This window comes from Pygocentrus nattereri, chromosome 19 (assembly GCF_015220715.1).
Source record: "Pygocentrus nattereri isolate fPygNat1 chromosome 19, fPygNat1.pri, whole genome shotgun sequence".
NCBI classification, from domain to species: domain Eukaryota; kingdom Metazoa; phylum Chordata; class Actinopteri; order Characiformes; family Serrasalmidae; genus Pygocentrus; species Pygocentrus nattereri.
In genome coordinates, this window is record NC_051229.1 from 28,837,943 (window position 1) to 28,860,339 (window position 22,397).

A 22,397-nucleotide genomic window follows, 5' to 3' on the forward strand; every position below is an offset into this window, starting at 1 on the left:
AGAAGAAATTGCTTGTGACACAGGCGGGATGAAAAGGAGAGGAACTCCAGAAGGTATGGATAGTCTGATAGTTATTGTTTATTTATTGATTATGTAAATATTCGGTAGCTGCAGCTCTACTAACTAGGAAGCACTGTGCGCTTTAAGACTCACTCTCGTCAGGCAACTCGTTCTCACGCTCATCATGCTCCATCTGCCGGCACCAGCCCTCCATACGCTCGGTTTCGGCCTGTAGCAGCTTGAGGAACCAGCGGCCGTCCCGCTGGCACACTGAGCGGCTGACCACTTCCAGGGGATCCTCCGTCACACTGTCAATCCAGGGGTCTGGCGGGGGTAGGATGGAGGGGTCAAAACCCACATCCTCGTAGTCATCAGAGGCGCAAGCATGGTAGTGGTTCCCTGAGCCCTGGATGCTGACTGTGGAAGTGGCCGCGTCTCGAGAGTACTGCCGGGACAGGCAGCCTGTCGGCAGGATGTTCGCCTCCGGAGAATCGGCTGGGGAGTAATCTGGGGTGTCCAGGTCCGCCTGCACTGCCGCAGTTACGCTGTTGGAGCGCGTGAACCGCCGATGACTAGAAAAAAATTAAAACAGCATTAATTCTCAGAGTATTCAGACATTTGTGAGGTCACTTACGTTGTTCTGACATCATTTGCTCCCTTTACTAAACCCTGAAAAGCAATCCTGCTGTTGGGTGCTTTAACTGTGGTAAAGCTAAATCCTAAGTACATCACTGCAAGGGCCCTTTTTCGACTTCAGGAACACGACCGATGTCAATGTATCTGGGCAATGTTGTAAAACAAATTATAACAGCATTTTCTTGTTTACACAATTACATATTATTTTATCACATGTACCATTCTTTATTTCAGTAACGTGCATGCATCAGTGCATATCTGCTCCACTGTAAGTATGTTGGTGCACTATGGCTGCCACTTTACATCGTTTTTCATTTGTTTTGTATTGTTTGTGTGTATGTTTTGATGTTTCCTTGCAGGATGAGGAGTTTGCTGTCATATCCACTGAGATAGTGGCTGAGAGCAGATTTCCAGTTGTGGCTCTGAGGCTTCTTGAGCTGGCCGCTTGGGTAGCGCTACATCACATAGCCTGGACCGGCCAATTGAGTGATGCTGTATCGCAGCTACTAGGCTCTCTGGACTGGGGACCTGATCAGCGTGACATCGTAGCCTGGGCTACGGGTGGTTGATGGTACACTGCAGCTGTGGAGCTACCTGGACCAGTAGTGACTGGTTGCATGAGCAGCGCTGTGCCGCAGCTACGAGGCCTCTTGGGCCGGCTGCCTGAGTGTCGCTGAACTGCAGCTATGAGGCTGCCTGGACTGGTGATGTTCGGCTGCAGGAAACTGCTACCCCTTCATGGCTACGGACGTTTGCGGCCTTTGAGGCCCCCAGCCGGCCTCCTGTGTGATGCACTGTAGTCGTGATGTGAGACGTCCCCCCCCCACTATCTTCGGGAACTGTGGTAGTGTGTGTTTTTCTGTGTTAAGTACTGTTGATTTTGTATTTTGTTACTTTCTGACTGGAAAGTCAGGTGCAAATAAATGTTACTTATTGCTAACAGCGCCTCCTCTTGGTGAATCTTCAGCCTGCTAAACACAAGCAAGTTACAGGCAAGGTTCATCAGGCGCTTTGCATGTAAAAAGCAACATAACGGCAGACTCCAGGGCTGAAACATTTTAGCTCAGACAGTTTTGACAGCAGAAACATTCTTATTGCTACCGATGATTTGCAAAGTCAGTGTTGTGTGAAAAACGAACACCATGACAAGACTGTAACACTGCTTCAGTCTAATTCCATCCTGAAGAAACAAAAAGCGCTGGGAATGGTCCAACCGTCTCAGTGAGCCAGAAAGAGTCCTATTCCAGAAAACAATAGACTTGGCACTTGTGTCATAAACAACTGAGATGAAGCGCCAGCGCTGGAGCAGAGCCAACCACAGCTTTTCCCAGCTACAGTGAGCAAGCACAGGGACCTCCATCCAACAAGGATGCCAAATATGGATGATATGGGCAAACTATGTTGTAAAAAAATATATTATAATATTGCCACACAGTGATCTTAATATGCCTCAAAATATATATGAAAGTAACAAATGTCAAAAATTCATATTCTCTTTATATCTGTCATGCTTGGCATCCAAACTCCAGATATGTTTTTTTACTACGTGATGTATTTTTGTCCTTTTTTTAACAATAAACGCATTTCATATGGTAATAGACCATATGGTGGTCATTTTGTAATTTTACAAAATGTTTACAGGATCATTTGCATTTTACAGTCTTCTGCCATGTCAGTACGAAAATATTGCAGAAACTGCAAATAATTAACTAAAAGCGTATTGTGTAGCCCTGCTAATACACACTTTAATACACTTTTACATGCTGAAAACCAGTTGCAAAAATACATCTTGGTGAGTGAAAACATCATAAATAAATACATCTAATGTTTCCCATCGTGCTAATATTCTAAAAGCATTTCTCAACTAAATTGGTCTTCCAGAGCTGAAAGATAATTCCTTTTTTTAAGTTAAGTAAAATTGTACACAAATATGTTAATGTTCTAATATGCTTACAATTTCAAAATGAGAAATTTTGCCTATATAAAAGATACTTTCATTTGCCAAGATATCATTTTATAGCAGTGAAAAAGTTCCTTTAATGTACCTTTACAGCCTGAAAGGTGAATAAGCTCTTGCTTTGTCCGTGTGGCTGACCTATGACTAATCAAACTTTCTAAAAGTGCACTCGGCATGGTTTAAACTCAGTAAGCTCGGTGGGACCGGGGCGGAGGCTAAAATTAAGTCCCAGTACAGCAGCAGAACCCAGGGCGGTACTGTAATTACTGACATTTCAGCTGAGAACACTGTACAGCAAAGACCACCTGTGAGTCAGCATTATGATTCATCACACTGCCATGCATTTAGTGGGGTCACTAAGCAAACACACACACACACACACACACACACACACAAACAGGTCTATTTTTACACAATGTCAGGAATAGGGGTCATACATAGATTCCATTTACCATTCCAAGTACCTAGATGTAATACACCCCCTATGTATCTTATATTTGCAAGCACTTACATAATGCATATATAAAATCTATAATGTGTCCCATTCTGTCACATGAAAAAGTTTGAAAATGCATTTTTTTGAGGTTTTCTAATATAAATAAACACATTCTGAGACATTTAGATTTAAAACGTTCTGGACAGTAAGCATTTCTCTGCTCTGAATATGCACTAATATGACAATAAATACAAACAGTATTAATACAGTAAGTGCTGATTTTATGTCTGTCAACATTTTCCATTTAAGCATTTCCAAGGTTCCTAGCTTGGCTAATTAGTGCTTCATTATGTTGACTCAAGTGTGCTGGAATTGAACAAATCCATGTGATGGCTGGGGGCCCTGTGTGTTATCCATGTAAGTATCTATACATAATACAAGTTTCATACGTATTGAATATATACAAATGTTTATGTATCAAAAAGCTCTTTATAAGCCTGACACCAAAACTAAGCCTGACCTTAAACTGGTTTACTTTTGTGGTTTAAAAAAATAAACATGAAGCTTTTACAAAAAGCACATTACAAAGTCAGGAGCATTTTGTCCACACACACACACGCACACGCACACACACACACACACACACACACACACATTCACTACTCGGTGTGTGGAGCATGAGGGAAATGTCAGAGAGCAACACAAAGGGAAACACAGTACCACAGCCGACTGCTTTTACTACCTGGGGTGTAAACAAGTGCTGGACAAACAGCTGCTTTATACACAGAACACACACAAACACTCTTTGATTTTTATATTCATGTGATAATATTCGTTATTAAAAAGAGTGTTTTAAGCTGTCTGGTGACAAGTTCTAAAGAACATCGGCTTAGTACAAACAGCAAACATTAGTGTGTTCAGTACGTCAATGATGGATCGCAGTATTCAAACACAATCTAGCAGACATTAGTAGTTCTCTATGCTGTCGTCATAGATTAAAGGGGTAAAAAAAAAAACGCAATATATCTGACGCTCGCTGTGTACAAGCATGAACTGCAGTCCAATTTTCTCACAAAGGACAAATAACTTCTTCCTTTTAGGTACGTTTACACTGTAATCTGTGCTTTTGTGTCTTGTTTGATCTACAGTAACATCAATTCTCCTTGCTGTGTGAGTGATGGAGGTTAGCCAGCTGTTACAAGCAGCTAGCCTGGGAAGACAGCGTTCTCCTGCTCCTTAGTGCCACACACAGGATTTTCAGTTTACTTTTGTTTAAATCATCTGTAATTTGCATGAACCCATTTCTTTCTTTCACTGTTGTTTCTCGGGAATGCACTAATACTAAAATGTGACCGATTGCTTTAACAGTGCTGTAGTTGTGAGGTGCAGACATGATTTAGCATGAGTCAGTGCATTTTTACAGCCCTAACTCACACATAAAGTGGGGGGAGTCGTGGGCTGGAGGTTAGGGAATTGGCCCCGTGACCGGAAGGTTCGATCCCCAGTGCCGACAGTGCATGACTGAGGTGTCCTTGAGCAAGACACCTAACCCCCAATAGCTCCCCAGGCACTGTGGATAGGGCTGCCCACCGCTCCGGGCAAGTGTGCTCACTGCCCCCTAGTGTGTGTGTGTGTGTGTGTGTGTGTGTGTGTGTGGGGTGTATCACTTCACGGATGGGTTAAATGAGGAGGTGGAATTTCCCTGGTTGTGGGATTCACTTAACTCACCTTCTCTCATCCTCAACTTGGACTCCTACTGACTGGAATTTTGACTGGTCCTCTGCTTCCTGATCTTCTGGGCCGTCCACCTGTTTTACCCAACACACCACAACACATCTATCACTACATCACGGACAGATAACGCTATAAAGAAGAAAAAAAAAAACGTATTTCCGTCTGTGTCAGGACAGGAGAAGCCACCTGGATCTGGAACAGAAACTCCGAGGCATAAATATAAGATGTTTAGTCACTTTCATTCAATCCAGAGTTTCAGGGTGTCGGTTTAAGGAACTGATAGGACTGACGGTACAGAAGAGTAATGCTTTATGTTTGTAGCTGTCTTTATATCAGCTTGTGGGATCTCGCTCTTCTGACTGACTTCATTTTCTTTCTCCTTTTGTTGATGCCCTTCCAGCGTAGAGAGGATAGAGACCAAGTTTTACCACAAAGACAGAGTAAATGGTTTAAAGACTCTTCAAAAGCATCCTTAGTTTTAGAGTTTGGGAAGTGTTTAATATGGACATCAGGAATTCTGCCTAGAAAATCAGGATGGTGTGTTTTGGGAAGATACTAAAATTGGAGCAGAGCCTTTGGATCAGAGCGCTGCTGAGTCTGGGTAAAAAAAAAAAAATTAGGTAACTCGGCCCCTTGTTTTTTTCAGGGGAGGGAGGATGGAGAAAAGCACTAAAATGACCAATCCATACGGAAATAAAAAATAAAAATACCTAGAAAAACATTACCCCAAGACCTCAAGCTAATTTAAACCTCCAGTTCTACAATCCAATTCTTAGTAAATTTTTTATTGTATAGAATCATTTCATGTTTGTTGTATTTAGACACGTATTGCAGTAATGCCAGTGGTGGACAGTAACTAAGTAAATGTAATTACTTTCTGTACTTAAGTAGTTTTTCATGTATCTGTACTGAAATTTTTCCATTTTGGGTGACTTTTTACTTTTCCCCCACTACATTTTACAAAATCCGTCGTTCCTTTTGGTTTCTGTGTGTATAAAAACGTATCGTCAAAACGAAAGAAGCGCAAAGCCAGAGCACCAATCAGGGCCCAGCGGTCACTTTGTTTAGAGCTGGTTTTGACCTGTTGGTCATACCGACCCAGTGCAGCACACGGTTCAACGTCAGCGCAGCAGCGTAAAACTTTGGGAGAGTCTGTTCAACATAAATGATGAACTAACCTAACTTTGTGTAAATAGAGCACAATATAGAAATATGTCCACATATGCAGTCGAGACTGACGCGGCTTTTTTCTGAATTTCTACAAACACCATTTCATTTTATAGTAAATTAGTTTGGGCTGGTTTGTGTTTATGAACAGAGGCCTACAGATCAACATAGTAAAGGAGCTCATCTGTGATCCTGAGTTTAAAGCCAGTTTTTATTAAACTTAAACTTGGAACTAAGTTGTAAATAAATCTGAAACTGAAACTTTGCTTGTGTGTAAAAAGTGATTTCAGAGCCACTCGGTTCTCCCTGATGGAACTGTTTACCTTCAGTGTTTTGTGCTTATGATCATTTTAATAGACATCAGCGTCACTAATTAATCACGTTCTATTAAAAGACTGGTTTACCAAGAGAGACGCTGGAGGACTTTCACCTGAAATGAGTTCATGAAGCCAGTCTGGTTCTAAAAATGATAACAGGACATCAGAGCCAGAATTACTCTTTTAGTACTTTTACTTTATACTTAAGTACATTTGAAGGTAAATACTTTAGTACTTTTACTCAAGTGGAGGTCTAAAGGGAGGAACTTCTACTTTTACTGGAGGAATATTTTACCTTGGGTGTCTCGACTTTAACTCAAGTACAGGATTTCTCTACTTTGCCAACCACTGAGTAATGCTGATTTCATTGTTGAGTTTTGTTTGAAATGGAAGAGTTAAAATCTGGAAATAGCTTAAGGAAATTTTCCTCCATGGTGTTGAGGTAGAAACAGCCAAGGTAGCTCTCCCATCTCCAATGTGTAAGGACAGAAGGCCATACGCATTTAATCACTAACACAATTAGAAAGTGACACAGAAATTAACACACATTAACATCACATTTCCAATGGCTGGGACAAATTTAATGAAGGACAAACAGCACAACATAACCATCATAGCAGCCCAGCTTCATCACTGACTGCATACATGAATCACCAGATTAATAGGATCAGCTATTCTATGCCATGGCTTTTTACTGAATGAATCACAGTACAACTGCAGAATACAAGATAAAATACACTGAACCACGATCCCTGTTTCTACGCTCACTGTCCATTTTATCAGCTCCACTTACTGTATAGCTGGACTCTGTAGTTCTACAGTTACAGACTGTAGTCCATCTGTTTCTCTGATACTCTGTTACCCTGTCCTTCAGTGGTCAGGACCCCCATGGACCCTCACAGAGAGGTACTATTTGGGTGGTGGATCATTCTCAGCATTGCAGTAACACTGATGTGGTGGTAATGTGTTAATGTGCGTTGTGCTGATACGAGTGGATTAGACACAGCAGTGCAGCTGGAGTTTTTAAGCACTGTGTCCATTTACATTTACAGCATTTAGCAGACACTCTAATCCAGAGTGATTCACAAGAAGTCCTTTGTCTGTCTAGAGAAAGTATCTTTGCTAGTTACCAGTAGGTTAGAGAGAAAGACGGTCCTGAGCTCAGATACTGATAGAAACAAAAAGTCCCTGTTGATACCGAGAGCGAAGGAGCAGAGCTGAACGCAGAACTCTGTGCAATACAATAAAATATAATATAGTGCAGCACAAGTGTGTTGGTCATCCTCTAGTCCTAATTTGTGGTCACAGGACGAAGCCCACAGGATGCTGTTTGCTTGATATTATTGGTTGGTAGACTATTCTCAGTCCAGCAGCGACACTGAGGTGTTTAAAAACTCCAGCAGCACTGCTGTGTCTGATCTACTCAGACCAGCGCAACACACATTAACACACCACCACCACGTCAGTGTTACTGCAGTGCTGAGAATGACCCACCATCCAAATAGTACCTGCTCTGTGAGGGTCCATGGGGGTCCTGACCACTGAAGAACAGGGTAACAGAGTATCAGAGAAACAGATGGACTACAGTCAGACAAAGTAAGGCTGCTTATGAACTGAGCTAAGAGGATTTTGGGCTAAATGTATTGACATTTCACTCATTCCCAGGCACAACCATGGAAGTGCTTTTGAAATCTGAACTTCCACATTTAAATATGCCCAACAGAACGTGACTTGGCATTCAGCTGTAGGCTTTTTAAATATTTATTGCACTACTTAGATGTAGAAGGTTTCATTAGTTACATAGCTCAATATATAAATCACAGAGAACCATTTGAGATTCAGCCATAGTCATGTTTCATGGCCCTTCATTAGGACACCCCTAAAAATCTCTCCATCTCACCTGGATTCCAATGGACAGGCAGCGCCCTTTGCGCAGAACATCTCTGTGGTTGTCTTCTAATGTGGGCACTGGGATGGGCACTGGGACAGGCAGTGGGAGGGGCATGGATAGGGGCATGGAGGTACTCATGCTGCTGTCGACATGCTGGCTGGCTGGGCCATGGACCTGCGCGTTAGCCGCCTCGATGGCTGCGGTCAGAGCCTTCATGCTGTCGATGCTTTCGGTGGAGTTGCTGAGGCCTGAGTGCAGTGTGACTTCGCCCCGGTGACCCGGGCCATCCATGTAGGCGTCCTGCGCCGACTCTGTGCTGCTCTGGGCTGTGATGCTGATGAAGGGCTTGGTGGAGGTGCGTGGGGGCACAGGGGGAGGGGTCTTCTTATAGGTGGTGATACATGATGACACTGCAGCACGGGCAAAACACAGGCAGTGATGAGATTAGACAGGCAGGTTTATACGGTACCTATTGAGTACCTATACAGTTTATACTGACCTATTAAATATTCATGATCAGTATGTTCAGCCATGCAAGGCTTAATGTTGCAGTGATTTTACCACCGTGGTAACTACAGAGAGTTAATCACAGATATGTAAACTCCCTTAATTGTGGAAAGTCAATCTAAGCTTGTTACCTTACCTAACCTCTAGCTTTTATAAAATGGTGATATGCTCAATAATATACTCAAGAATAATAATTCTAAAAAATACCTAACTAATTTGCCAACCAGTGTTGGTTAACCGTAGGCTAACATTTAATATAATGCCAATTAATATAATGGGGAATGAGAAGCACATTGATTTTTAATAAAGGCATAAATAGAAAATTCAGCTGATACATTGAAATGTGTGTATGTTGAGTAATTTCCAATGGCTTCAATCCAGCCAATCAGATCTTAGAACCAGTGCCATCTGTTTTATAATCACAAATAGTCTCATATCTCTAAATATCTCATATTTCCTTACCAAAGAAGGAAAATAGCATCCTTAAAATCTGTTAAAGTAACCTGAAAACTCGTCTGCTCATTCTCCAAAAATGAGTATGTCCAAAACAGTCATTTTACAGGAGAAGGTAGACGTGAGGGCAGTCGTGGGCTGGAGGTCAGGGAACCAGCCCTGTGACTGGAAGGTTGCCGGTTCAATCTCCTCGGCTGACAGTTCATGACTGAAGTGCCCTTGAGCAAGACACTTAACCCCCAATTGCTCCCCGGGCTCAGTGGATCGGGCTGCCCACTAGTGTTCACTAGTGTGCATGCATGTGAGTGTCTCACTGCACGGATGGGTTAAATGCAGAGGTCTAACTCCACAGTGTGCAAACACGCTGACAAATGGTTCTCAATTCTAATTCTAAAGAAGCATTCCCAACTTTGTGTAAAGAGATTTTATTCCAAAGAATTTTGATGCGTTTTACTGGTCCATTCTATGACACTTCATTAAGCTGACTGGCTTGGACTCCACATGATATGCTTATAATATAAACCTGGTAAAACGGTAGTTATCTGTACAGTGTAAGCAGATCGCCATAGCAGCTGCTATTTGTTGACTCTCTCAGGGAACACATGCTGTTTTGTTTGAGCATGGTCTTAGTTTAAAGGCCTTCCCCGTAAGGCGAAAATAAAGCCTCATATCCCAGACTAAACATGAGCTAATCCAGAAAGTCTGTGCAGTACAAGAAAGTGTTATCATGTGCACATCTGTGTGTACAACAGAGGAAAAAGTCAGCATTCTCCATCGCTCCATCTACTGCAGTTACAGTAAAACACCCACAAGAGGGCAAGCTGGAGCAAGCCAGAATATACAGACGACAGTCTCTCTCTCTTCTGCCTTATTCACTATTCTCTCTGTTCATTCACATAAACCTAAATGCCACCATTCCTTCATAGAGCATTGGAACTGGGTCACTGCATAAATGAAGCAGTGGGCAGAAAAAGACATGCAGACTCCCAGTTGAAGAAAGACTTCACCATTCATTCACCATCACTCTGAAACACAGGGCCTAGTGAAGCTGCACACTATCCAAAAAAGAGAATATCGAAATGTAAAGGCACTCATGTCCATGCCTGACCAACACTTATGGAACATGCCATTTGGACGTTCAAGCAACTTGGTAAACAGGATGTAACAGATGCAATGTTCATAGTATCCTGGATGCAAATGCATCAACAAACCTTCTACCTAGTGACTAGTTACTTTAAGGCCCGTTGACCAATAGAATAGGATGCTCTGGAGCAGCTGCACATGAGCCTAAGGTCACCATGCCCAATGCCAAGCGTCAGTGATTTGTGTTGAGATAGAGGTGTAGGGTGAAGTGTTAGGGCTCCAGGGCCCTATAAACAGAGGTTTTTCAGAGGCTCCAAACAGAGTGTTATGAGAATTTATACAACAGTTAGTTTCAGACACCCAAGCTGATTATTTGAGAGGCTGATGTTTCGCCCTGACATCACAGGTTTTTCACAAACATTGCATCACTCCACTAAGACGCCGTTGACGAGTTTGTACTACTTACTTTGCCACAAACAGAAAACGGACACTGTTAAGACCACATTTGACCGACCGCTAATTTGGTCCGACTCTGAAGATGAGACGACACTAAATTCCCAAACTGTCGTCACCACTGAGCAGCTTTTCAGTCGGCAGCTGTGGCAGAAGAACAGCTGAACAACCTGGAATCAGCCAGAAATGAACCCAACACCATTCGCCAGACGTGTCTGATCTTCAGAGTCGGACCAAATCAGACTGAGCCATAAAACTGACCCAATAAAAAACAAAAGCTGCTCAGTGGAGACGACAGTTTGGGAATTTAGTGTAAGGAGCTGGAGAACGAACTGCCGGCTGAGCAGCGAGTGGGCGGAGCTCGTTACTCTGACTGCTCGTTAAGGAGCTATAATTAGGAGGAAGGAACTGAACATTAAAACATATTAAACGCCGCGTTCACGGCCAGTTTATTCATTTCTTACTGTATTTATTTAACTGCTGTATTAAAGCAGTAGAACACTCAAGGAGTGAGTTATCACCAATAACATCACGGCTGTGACGATCTACGGCCACCAGATCACAGCCGTGATGTTATTTCATGATAACACACTCCCTCTCGGGTTTAACTGCTTACAAAAGACACACATTTTCCCCTCCTCTGCTGTCACTGCAGACGCGGCAGGGTCGCCTACAGAGCAGCGCTAGTAGCTGTTAATGAAGTGATGCTCTTTTATTTGAGGGTTGATCTATTTCGTAGGGGAAGATTCCAACCTCTAGCCCTTGTTACTGGGGCAGGGCAGGGGTAAAAATAAGATATGGGATTGGGCCTAAGAGAACAATTTTCTGTCATCATTAGAAAATGAAGAAAGCCTCAGCATGTGCTTCAACATTTAGTGCCCTCAAGATACAGAACACACACACACACACACACACACACACACACACACACACACACACACACACAAAGCTCTCTACCTTAAAGAGGAACTGTTTGGCTGTGTAGTTAAAATAAGGCTCTGGAGTGAGTCCAATGAGGTGAAGGCTGATAAGAGGGTCTCTTTACGGTCCAGTTCAGCAGTGTGTGAACGTGTTGGAAAGAGAGCAGTACGTGTCTAGCTGGCTCGCCCGGCAGTTCAGCTCACAGTCCAGCTCAATGCGCCCCAGTGTGTGCTGCACAGATAAGACCAACACTCTCCATCAGCTCCACAGATTTCCCACAACCCCTCTCCTCTCTCTCTCTCTCTTTCTTTCTTTGTCAGCCTTTCTCTGTCTTACTTCTTCTCTCTATACGTTTCTCTAACTGTCTCACTTTTGCTGTATCTCCCTCTTTTGCTCCGTTTCTGTCTCACTATCTCTCTTTCTCAATCTGTCTTGCTATCTTGCTCTCTCTCTCTCTCACACATACATTTTTATCTCTTTCATTCTGGCTCTTTATCTTTTCTTTCTCTCCTCTTTTGCTCTCTCCCTCCCTTCTCTCTCACCTGCACCGCCTTTACCTCCCTCATTCGTTCTTTCACCTCTTTTCCTCTCTTTTCTATTTCTCGTTCTTCCTCTCTCTCTCTCTCTCTCTCTTTAATCAGCCCTCTTCATGCTCTACCTGAGTATGTACTGATATCACTGGCAGCAGCAGCTGTGCAGCTATAATCACTTGCAGCTTTAAATTCGTCCACAGACGGCTTGTTGTTGATTGCCTCTTTATCATTGGCACTTCCTGCCGTCCCTGAGAAACAGAAGGATATGCTAGTTTATCCGGATTTGCTCCCTCCTGCATGCTTACGGCTAACGCCCACATCACTCAATGAGATGGGGACATTTTCATCAACACGTCATAACGGCAACATCAAATCCAATTACAGTCGGTAACAATGGCAGCGTCAGAAATAACCAGGAGGAAATGACCTGTGTTCATTATATTTGTCCTTTAACCCCTTTAAGCCCCCTTGTCTCATTCAAAAATATGTTATACAGCTTTCAAAAGATTTACCCAGGATACAATTGTACAAAAATTTTCATAGGCATACAAGAATTTTACCTCCCTGGGATGCGAAAAGGCTAACTCGTCGCTTTTATTTACTGTATGCATGGGTTCTATATCTATATCTATTCTATAAAATAAAAGCTTAACTATGTATGTTTACTGTACCCTTTAAATATTTCTTACAGGTAGTTAATTATTGTTTATATAGTATAAGGGCTACTATGTGAATTGTAATTATTATGCTTAATTTTGCGTAATTTAGGTACACCTTGCTAGTAAAAGGCTGGACCCCCTTTTGCCTTCAGAACTGTCTTAATTCTTCATGGCAGACTTTCAACAAGGTGTTGGAAACGTTCCTCAGAGATTTTGGTTGGTTATTTGAGTTCCTGTTGCCTTTCTATCATCTGGAACCAGTCTGCCCATTCTCCTCTGACCTCTCACATCAACAAGGCATTTTCATCCACACAACTGACCGCTCACTGGATATTTCCTCTTTTTCGGACCGTTCTCTGTAAACCCTAGAGATGGTTGTGCGTGAAAATCCCAGCAGATCAGCAGTTTCTGAAATACTCAGACCAGCCCGTCTAAAGCCCCTTAAATCCCCTTTCTTCTCCATTCTGATGCTCGGTCTGCACTTCAGCAAGTTGTCTTGACCACCTCTATGTGCCTAAATGCAGTGAGTTGCGGCCATGTGAATGGCTGATTAGCTATTTGTGTTAACAAGCAACTGAACAGCTGTACCTAATAATAATAAGTGTATATGTAACAATAATATATATATATATATATATATATATATATATATATATATATATATATATATATATATACATATATATATATATATATATATATATATAGATATATACACAACTAGCTTCATATATCACTTGATACCTGACACCTTGTCTTAAAGTCCTGTCATAAACCTGCATGTGTGCAAATAAAAAACTGGAAGACCTCCATTCTTTTATTAGCCCTCCCTCTTGTGGCTGTCCGCATGCATAGCAGAGAGAAAGAGTGAGTGAATTCAGTGATAAAGCCAGTTACTCTACAAAACAATTACGAGATTACATGCAAGGAAAGGAAATAAAAATGCAAATGAGAGGAACTAAGTGAAGAATATCCAAGACAGATCATGAAAGTACAAAACACAGTGCTGCTTTGTTTGTAATAGCTATTTATGGCTTGTCTAAGGAACACCTACACACACATGGGTCTAATGCAGTCGGATGTGACTCATCAGTTGTTGGGAGGAGACCAATGAAAGAGTGATGGCATTAATGCCGGCTGGGAAAGAGTACAACGTGCACTCTTACGTCTGTTTCTTTTCTACAACCCATTTCCAAAAAAGTTGGGATTCTGTGCAAAATATAAATATAAACAAAATGCAATGATGTGGAAATTATTTAAACGCTATATTTCATTGAAAATGCTCCAAACACAACATATCAAATGTTAAAACTGAGAAATTCTATTGTATGTACCCATACAAATAAATATGTACCCATGTGATGCCAACAACATGTTCCAAAAAAGTTGGGACGGGGGGCAACAAAAGGCTGATAAAGTTGTATAATGCTTAAAAACACCTGGCGGTTAATTGGCAACAGGTCAGTAACATGACTCAGAGAGTCTTTCAGAAGTAAAGATGAGGAGGGGTTCACCACTCTGCAAAGACTGCACGAGCAAATAGTGCAACGATTCAAGAAGAACGTTTCTCAACATAAAACAGCAAAGCATTTTTTCTTTTCATCATCTATGGTCCATAATATCATTAACAGATTCAGAGAATTTGGAGAAATCTCTGTTTGTAAGGGACAAGGCCAAAAACCAGTACTTGCTGTTCAGGCAGCACTGCATTAAAAACAGACATGATTCTACTGTGGAAATGAGTGCATCGGCTCAGAAACACTTCTGAAAAACACTGTCTGTGAAAACAGTTCAGCATGCATTAAAATATGCTAATTAAAACTCTAAAATAAGAAACCACATATAAACAGGAACCAGAAACCTGTGGTCCAACAAATCAAAATTTGAAGTTTTTGGAAATCATGGACGGTGTGTCCTCCAGGCTAAAGACCACTCAGCTTGTTATCAGTTCACAGTTCAAAAGCCTTAATGATGATATAAGGGTGCATTAGTGCTCATGGCATGGGTGACATGCACACCTGTGAAGGCAACATTAATGCTGAATCATATATACATGTTTTGGCAACGTGTGCTGCCATCCAGATGACGTCTTTTTCAGGGAAGGCCTTGTTTTTTTCAGCAAGACAATGTCAAACCACGTTCTGCCTGTATTACAACAGCATGGCTCTGTATTAGAAGAGTCTGGGTGCTAAACTGACCTGCCTGCAGTCCAGACCTGACACAAATGAAAACATTTGGCACATTATGAAATGAGAAATACAACAAATGAGCCTCCTGAACTGTTGAGCAGCTGAAATCCTGTCTCAAACAAGAACAGGACACCAATTCGCTTTCTAAACTACAGCAGTGTCTCCTCAGTTCCTAAACGCAGTGTTTTTAAAAGAAGATGTGATGAAACTTTTTTGAAATGTGTTGTTGGAGTCTCTGCTGCTCTGTTAACACTGTAATCTGTGGTCCGTCACTCTTTACAGAACTGACTCTGTGTTGTTCTTTCCTTTCTTTGCCGAGCTGAATAGCTGCCCATCCCATGCGTCTGATGCTGTTGCCTCTTCTGCCTTGATCGTGTGCCACTGCTCACCAGCCTTCTGAACCGGCTTGACCACGACTGAGCTTCTTGCTGTACAACGCTGTGCAGTCCACACCCTCAGATGCTGCTGCTGCTGCATAATCATAAACTAATCAAATTAACCACTGCTTTTTCCCACTTTGTACTATAACACTTTATACTAATAATGTTTGCTATCCGGTGTCGACCAGAGGAGGATGGGTTCCCCTTCTGAGTCTTGGTTCCTCTTTTAGGGAGTTTTTCCTTGCCACCGTCGCCAATGACTTGCTTTTTTTTCCTTTCTGTAACACTGATTGTTCTGTAAAGCTGCTTTGTGACAACACCTGTTGTAAAAAGCGCTGTATAAATAAACTGTTTGCTTGTTTGCTTGCATCAAATTCAAAATTGGCATATATTAAAAAAACAAACAAACAAACAAACAAACAAAATTTCTCATTTTCAACACTTGATACATTGTCTTCGTACTATTTTTCTTTCAAAATATGGGTTACATGAATGCATATCATTGCATTGTATTTGGATTTACAGTGTGTACAGTGTGTAATTTTGTATGTACAGACAGAAAGAGAGCAGCTAACTGAGGCTTGGTCACCATGTGTTTACATGCAACACAACGAGATGCAATCAGCTTGGATCTGCTTTCCTTCACATTTTATCTCGGGAATGACCCAGAACACACTAACCTAGATATGTCGCCATCAAGAAAATTAAACCAACAGCTTCACTGTGATATTAAATAACTTCTTTTTTTCTCACTCTCTCTCTCTCTCTTTCTTTTCTTCTCTACTTCCTTCTTCCATCGTCTATCTTGTTTCTCAATGGCACCAATTTAAACATAGACAAAGGAACTCTCTGATTAGCCTTTAATGTGGTTCCTGTTTTTTTTTTTCCTTTCTCTATTATTAGTCATTTTCATTTCCTTAATTTACTTAATAGTCTTGTTATTCTCTCTCTTTTCTTTGGTTTTGCAAGTGTGAAAAATCTCTACATGTGTCCAGTGGCACTATTTATGAGTTCAGTTAACTACTCAGGTTAACTAGTGAATTATTCAATTATTAATATTTATTACTTTACAATTATTACCTATTACTGCTACACAGGGGCGCAATGGAGAGGACAGCAGCTTCTGAATACCATCTATGCCGAAGCTACTATAAAATATTCAGTAACTACTATGAAAGTAACTGCCATGCCCTAAGCATTTGTCACTTGTCTTTCAACATTTTTATTATTTTATATATAATAATGATTTGAGCCCCTTTAAAGGGCTCATATCTTGGAAATTAAAGTTTTTGAAGCAATACATAAATAACTTTTGCCCTCTACTGCAAGCATTATGAGAGCAATTGAAAAAAAAAAAAAAACTTTTCTTGCATAAAATGGTCCTTGATTTATTTCTTTTTATTTTTTCAGACCAGATAATTAAATTCAAAAACATAAAAAAATAAACAAATTATGTTTGCAGGGGTGCTTTTGGTGATTGTTGTCTTGAGGCAACATTGTGCAACAGTGGGAAGAAATGACACAGAGCCATTGGCCCCTCCCAGTCCTGTCCATGTGTATTTGTTTTGGTTTTTCTAGTCCTGCCCCCTTGTTTTGTGACTCCGCCCATGATTGTTTTCACCTGTCCCTCGTTTTCCCTTCGTTATTTAAGCCCTGTGTTTGCACTTTGTCTTTGCTGGTCTTTGTCCTTGCCCTGTTTGAGTGTATTGGTCTATGTTTGCTGTATTAGTCTTTGTTGTTGGAACTGTTTGATTGTTGGTGTTTCTCGTCATGTCTACATCTGAATTTCTCCATGTTGGCTACATGAACCTGGACCATTATGACCCTGATTTTGGATTTGCCCTCAATAAATGTCGCTTACCTCCACACATGCGTCCGCTACCTCGCTCCCCGTTCCACCATGTTCTCTGAAAAATTCCACAATTGCGCAATGTTGCGCCTGGGCAACAAGCATATTTCTGCAAAATCTCATAGCAAAAAAAAATGATATTCAATGTTTAAAATGACCAGACACATGCTTTTTATTGACTTACTCAAATTCTTCACTTTACTGTTAAGCCTATAATTGTCTTAAAATATGTAGAATGTCATTGTAAAATAAGGCAAATGAGTTTGTTGCCCTGAGGCAACATTGTGCAATAAAAGGTTAATGTTTAGAAATATGTCATTCACTCCCAAATTCAAAAATGTCCCAGTAAAACAAGCTTTGATTTATTGTCAATGTGGCACCATTTCTCCTGTATGTAAGGATCCTACCTGGAAGTAAATAAAAAAAAATTGTGATAGGAAAAAATTGCCTTAGTGGTTCATGACAGGGTGGCATATGTTTTGATTTGTGTGTGCACCACTGTACTGGAGTGATTATGCATGAAAAGCCTTGTTTTCCTGTCACTGAGAGCAGATTTATTGTGTCTAGCCAGATCCGACCCTGAGCCTGGAAGACAAGGTAAACGATGCAACCGTCAAGGCAAGAACTTGATAAATCTATTTAGTCCAGACTGTCCGTCTGCTGCGATGACCGATGCCTACATCAAAAAAATATGTCCGGATGTCCTGACAGGGTGGAATTCACAATATGCACATGGCTGCCATTTAGCTTATTATGGATTACGTCTTTGCTCAGTTTAGATTATGGCTTTGCTCATTTGTATGCATGTAAGTGGACCGTATGTGTCATTAGTGTGAATGTTTGTGCACTGAAAGGAACCGCATGCGCTACAGTTTATATTAGCTGTTATAGATAGCCAGTCATCACTGGATGGTGACGAAAGAGATGCGCAATAAAATCACATGTAAAACATTGGAAAAAATAGAATTACATAGTTAGTAATAAGTTCATAGTTAAAGTTAGTTATGGCCACGCAAGCTGATTGGTTGAGAGGCCAATATTTATGGCTGATATTTCGGCATAACATTGTGGGTTTTTCACAAACACCATATCAGTCCACTGAGACGCCACTGCTAAGCAATGTATTAAGTTAATCCCACAAACGGGGGAATTCCACCTCCGCATTTAACCCATCCGTGAAGTGAAACACCGCATACACACTAGTGAGCACACTTGCCCAGAGCGGTGGGCAGCCCTATCCACGGTGCCCGGGGAGCAATTGGGGGTTAGGTGTCTTGCTCAAGGACACCTCAGTCATGGACCGTCGGCACTGGGGATTGAACCGGCAACCTTCCGGTCAGGGCCAGTTCCCTAACCTCCAGCCCACGACTGCCCCACCGAAGAAGCACCCAGACCGACGGTCGAACCATTGCTGTTATGGTCGATGGTCCGCGGTGCTACCACTGCACCATGTGAGTATTAGACCAATATGCTATGTTAAACACACCTCTAAACAAGGCGCAAGATATCTAAGTCAACATAGCTATTTGTTTGTTAGCTGAATGAGCTTTTAAGGCTTAATCATTGATGTTATAAGATCTCACTTTGATTATAATGTCCCATCATCAGCCTGTATATTCAGGCCACTCTCTTGCAATATTATTTACCATTATTATTCAATTATTAATGTATGACTTACTATGTAACTTACTATGCAAAGGAAAATTCTCTGTATGGTTGAAATCTGGACTCTGACCAGGCCAAATCCAATTCCATTCAAAAGGTTAATAACGAACTTTCATGTACTGCAATGTCATGTAACCCCCCTGCAGTTATGTTAGTGAAGTTCAGGGGGGTGCTAGAGAGCTAAGCAGCCCTCGTCTTGTGCTGCTTAAGCAGGCAAAGCGGTGGGGCCGCAGGTTAAGCTTAAGCAGAGGCTAAATGGGTAAACACAGAGCACTAATCTACTTGTGAAGCTGGCTTAACCACAAGCCCATTACACAATCCAACAACGGATCAGCCCACAGTAAACAGTCAATAATCAGCAATGTCACACAAGACAATGGTGCATGTGTGTTTGTGTGTATCTGTCATGCTGAATCCCAAAAACAGAAACTTTGCAGGAGAACGAAGATCAGATTCCTAACATCTGTAAATTATTAATTCCAAGTAATTTTGGACAAACTTCTCTTGATGTGTGTGTGTGTATACACACATATATACCACACTGGGTAATCAGGATTGTCGAAAGAATTCCAGGCATTTACGACATTTGGCAGACGCTCTTATCCAGAGCGACTTACAATTTGATTATTTTTACACAGGTAGGCAAAGGTAGTGTTAGGAGTCTTGCCCAAGGACTCTCATTGGTATAGTGTAGGAAAAACCTCTTTGAAAAATCGTCTGGACACCTCTGCTCTACGGAGATGGCAGGACTGGGCTGTTGATTTCATGCACCTCTTATTAATGAATGTGGCTTCTTATTCACTTACAAAAAGAGATTGTCCACATACTTTTGACCATATAGTGTAGTTTTTTTTCTTCGCATATGTGGAGCTTCTTTAAGCCTTTTGGAAAATGTTCCAGGTGGCTCCTTTTGAAGCTGATAACTTGGACTTCAGTACTGCCCACCACTGTTCTGTTTTGCCCACTGTATAGTTTCATATGTGTTAATTCATAGTTTTGACATCTTCTAAAAGCTGTAAAAAAAGAAAAACCCTTCGTGAGGTAGATGTCCAAATTTTATACTAATACTCTATGCATAAGTATGCTAATTTTTGCGCATACAAATAATGACAAAAAGAAATAGAGATATACAGACAATCGCCTGGTTGGCAGACAGCAAGAGACTGACAAAGCTGATTAAAATATCTTTCTCGGCTCATTCTGTACAAATCAGATCAGATTCTCACCTCCCACTACTGCACTGTGTGTATATCATTGCTGTCATATCAAAACCTGGTAACTTTTTTTTTTCCCAACAGCATTTGAAAATGCCAGCTGCCCTTTACAATGTGTGAGCATTTCACAACAAATTGACCAGCAGAACTGGTCTAAAGCTACCTGAAATACCTGACGTTTTTTTTTTCATTTCTTCTATAAAGTTACCAGAATTATTACTGAAATGTGAGGTTATTATTCATTATTTTAACTGGACTTTGGATAATGATGGGACAGTGTGAAGCAGTTTCGAACAGAATTATTCTAGGCTCAGGACAGTTTCATGAAGTCATTCGAGTTGGGTTTGGTCAGGTTTAGGTCAGCAGGATTGTATTTGGGTTCTGGCCAAAAACTACAGGTCTAGTGTGTAAGTCTAGTGCATTAGCCCAGAGCAGCTAAGACAGCTAAGATTACCACCACACTGCTTATAATCGCATGTGTGCGTTCATCACATCAACCTCGCCTCCACTTCCTGAACAGAGGAACGACGTGGTCACTGACAGTTGAGAGGAGAGTTTGGTCGGAAAGAGGGGATTTCTGACAGTTTCCCTTGAAGACTCTGACCACTTTGTGCAGCCAGCCGTAGAATTTGATACAACAAAGAACAAAACAAGAATGAAGCTCTGGACAGCCTGCCTGTCCACGCTTGAACATCCTGACAGCCTCTCTCCTTGCTCCTGCTCTGCTTCGTTTACACCATGCCAGCTACAATCTCTCACGAAACAACGATGCACTTAAATCAATGTGTAATGAGACTGCGGCAGATGTTCACTGAGTCGAGATCTGGTGCCCACAAAGGTGACCTATTCTAATTTTCATCCTCAGTACACTTTCTGGAAGAGACCACTTCCATCCAGACAGAAATGTTTCATTACAGTATAAAAGGTGACCAGTCAAAATAACTTGTGACCTTTCCCTCTAAGAGGACAAGAGGACCCAAACCAGGCCAGCAAAATACCCCCCACAGCATATACCAGAGCCACTGGACCCCCCTCACTATAGGGGTCAAGCATTCAGGCTTGTACCGTTCTCTTAGTGTACACCACACATGCACTCGCCCACTTGTGGAGGATATGGTGATCATTATCAGATCCCTGCTTTCTGCATCACTGTAGAGTAGCGATGGTTTCTTCACCACTGAACTCTTGTAAGTTCATTTGTCTTTGTAATGAGGGGTTTATACACTGCAGCCCTGCTATAATATCCCTAGTTGTGGACAAATTGGTCCTGCTGACAGTCTCATCACGTGCTGCACTGATATTCTCAGTCACGAAGAACAGTTGCTCTTCTGTATTTCCTTACATCTCTCATGAGAACCACAGCACACTGTCAACCACAATTTCCAACCCTGTTTATTGAAGTCTTCCCCATAGATCTAAAGGCAGATGCCACTTCAGTCACAGTTCCTACTGAAACACTAGCCAGTCTTTGTGACTGAAGCTCCTGCCATCTGTGCTCCAATAATGAACCAACTTCCAAAGTCACTTCGGTTGTTTTCTCTTGTCATCAACTAGGAGCGCCAGGCAGTTTTATACATGCCAAAAAGCATGGTAGGATTTTTAGATAGATAGGTAGGATGTTAACAGAATTACTGTACCACAACGTATACCTGGGTAACACAAACTGTGCAGCAGCAGATGAGCTGTCTTCTCTGGTGGACGGACAAGGTAGGAGTGTCTAATAGAGTGGACAGTGAGTGGACACAGTGCTTTAAAACTCCAGCAGCACTGCTGTGTCTGATCCACTCGTACCAGCACAACACACACTAACACACCACCACCACACCAGTGTTTCTGCAGTGCTGAGAATGATCCACCACCCAAATAGTACCTGCTCTGTGAGGGTCTGTGGGGGTCCTGACCACTGAAGAACAAGGTAACAGAGTATCAGAGAAACAGATGGACTACAGTCTGTAAATGTAGAACTACAAAGTGCAGCTATACAGTAAGTGGAGCTGATTAAATGGACAATGAGCATATCTGAAGCATTAAGATTTCTCTTCACTTGAACTAAGTGCATGTCCGAATACTTTTGTCCATGCAGTATATATATATATATATATATATATATATATATATATATATATATATATATATATATATATATATATATAAATAAATACAGTCAGGTGACACATTAACAGTTTGTATATTTTTCCACAGTTGCAACTGGCCCATCGTAGCTTTTTTGAGATTATTAAAGTTTCTACTATAATAATCCAAACAAAAGCAACCACATAATGTTGTAAGTCAGCTTTTAAGGAGACACAGACGACGAGCCTGTTTTCATCCTAGTTGCATTCATTAAGCTTTT

The 22,397-nt window shown here is 41.5% G+C and overlaps 1 protein-coding gene across 7 annotated transcripts in view; it reads right to left on the reverse strand.

Annotated features, from left to right (window-relative positions):
- Positions 1-22,397, reverse strand: part of dlgap1a (discs, large (Drosophila) homolog-associated protein 1a) — a 201,311-nt gene that overhangs the window by 7,713 nt on the left and 171,201 nt on the right. For all 7 annotated transcript variants that reach the window (XR_005129136.1, XM_037531270.1, XM_037531272.1 and 4 more), the window contains 3 exons: positions 8,148-8,548; positions 4,758-4,837; positions 154-572 (listed from right to left, as the gene is read on the reverse strand). Coding sequence is in view for 6 of the 7 variants with exons in the window: in XM_037531270.1 (XP_037387167.1) it covers positions 154-572; positions 4,758-4,837; positions 8,148-8,548 (900 nt within the window). In the remaining variant the exon portion in view is untranslated. The remainder of the gene's footprint in view (positions 1-153; positions 573-4,757; positions 4,838-8,147; positions 8,549-22,397) is intronic.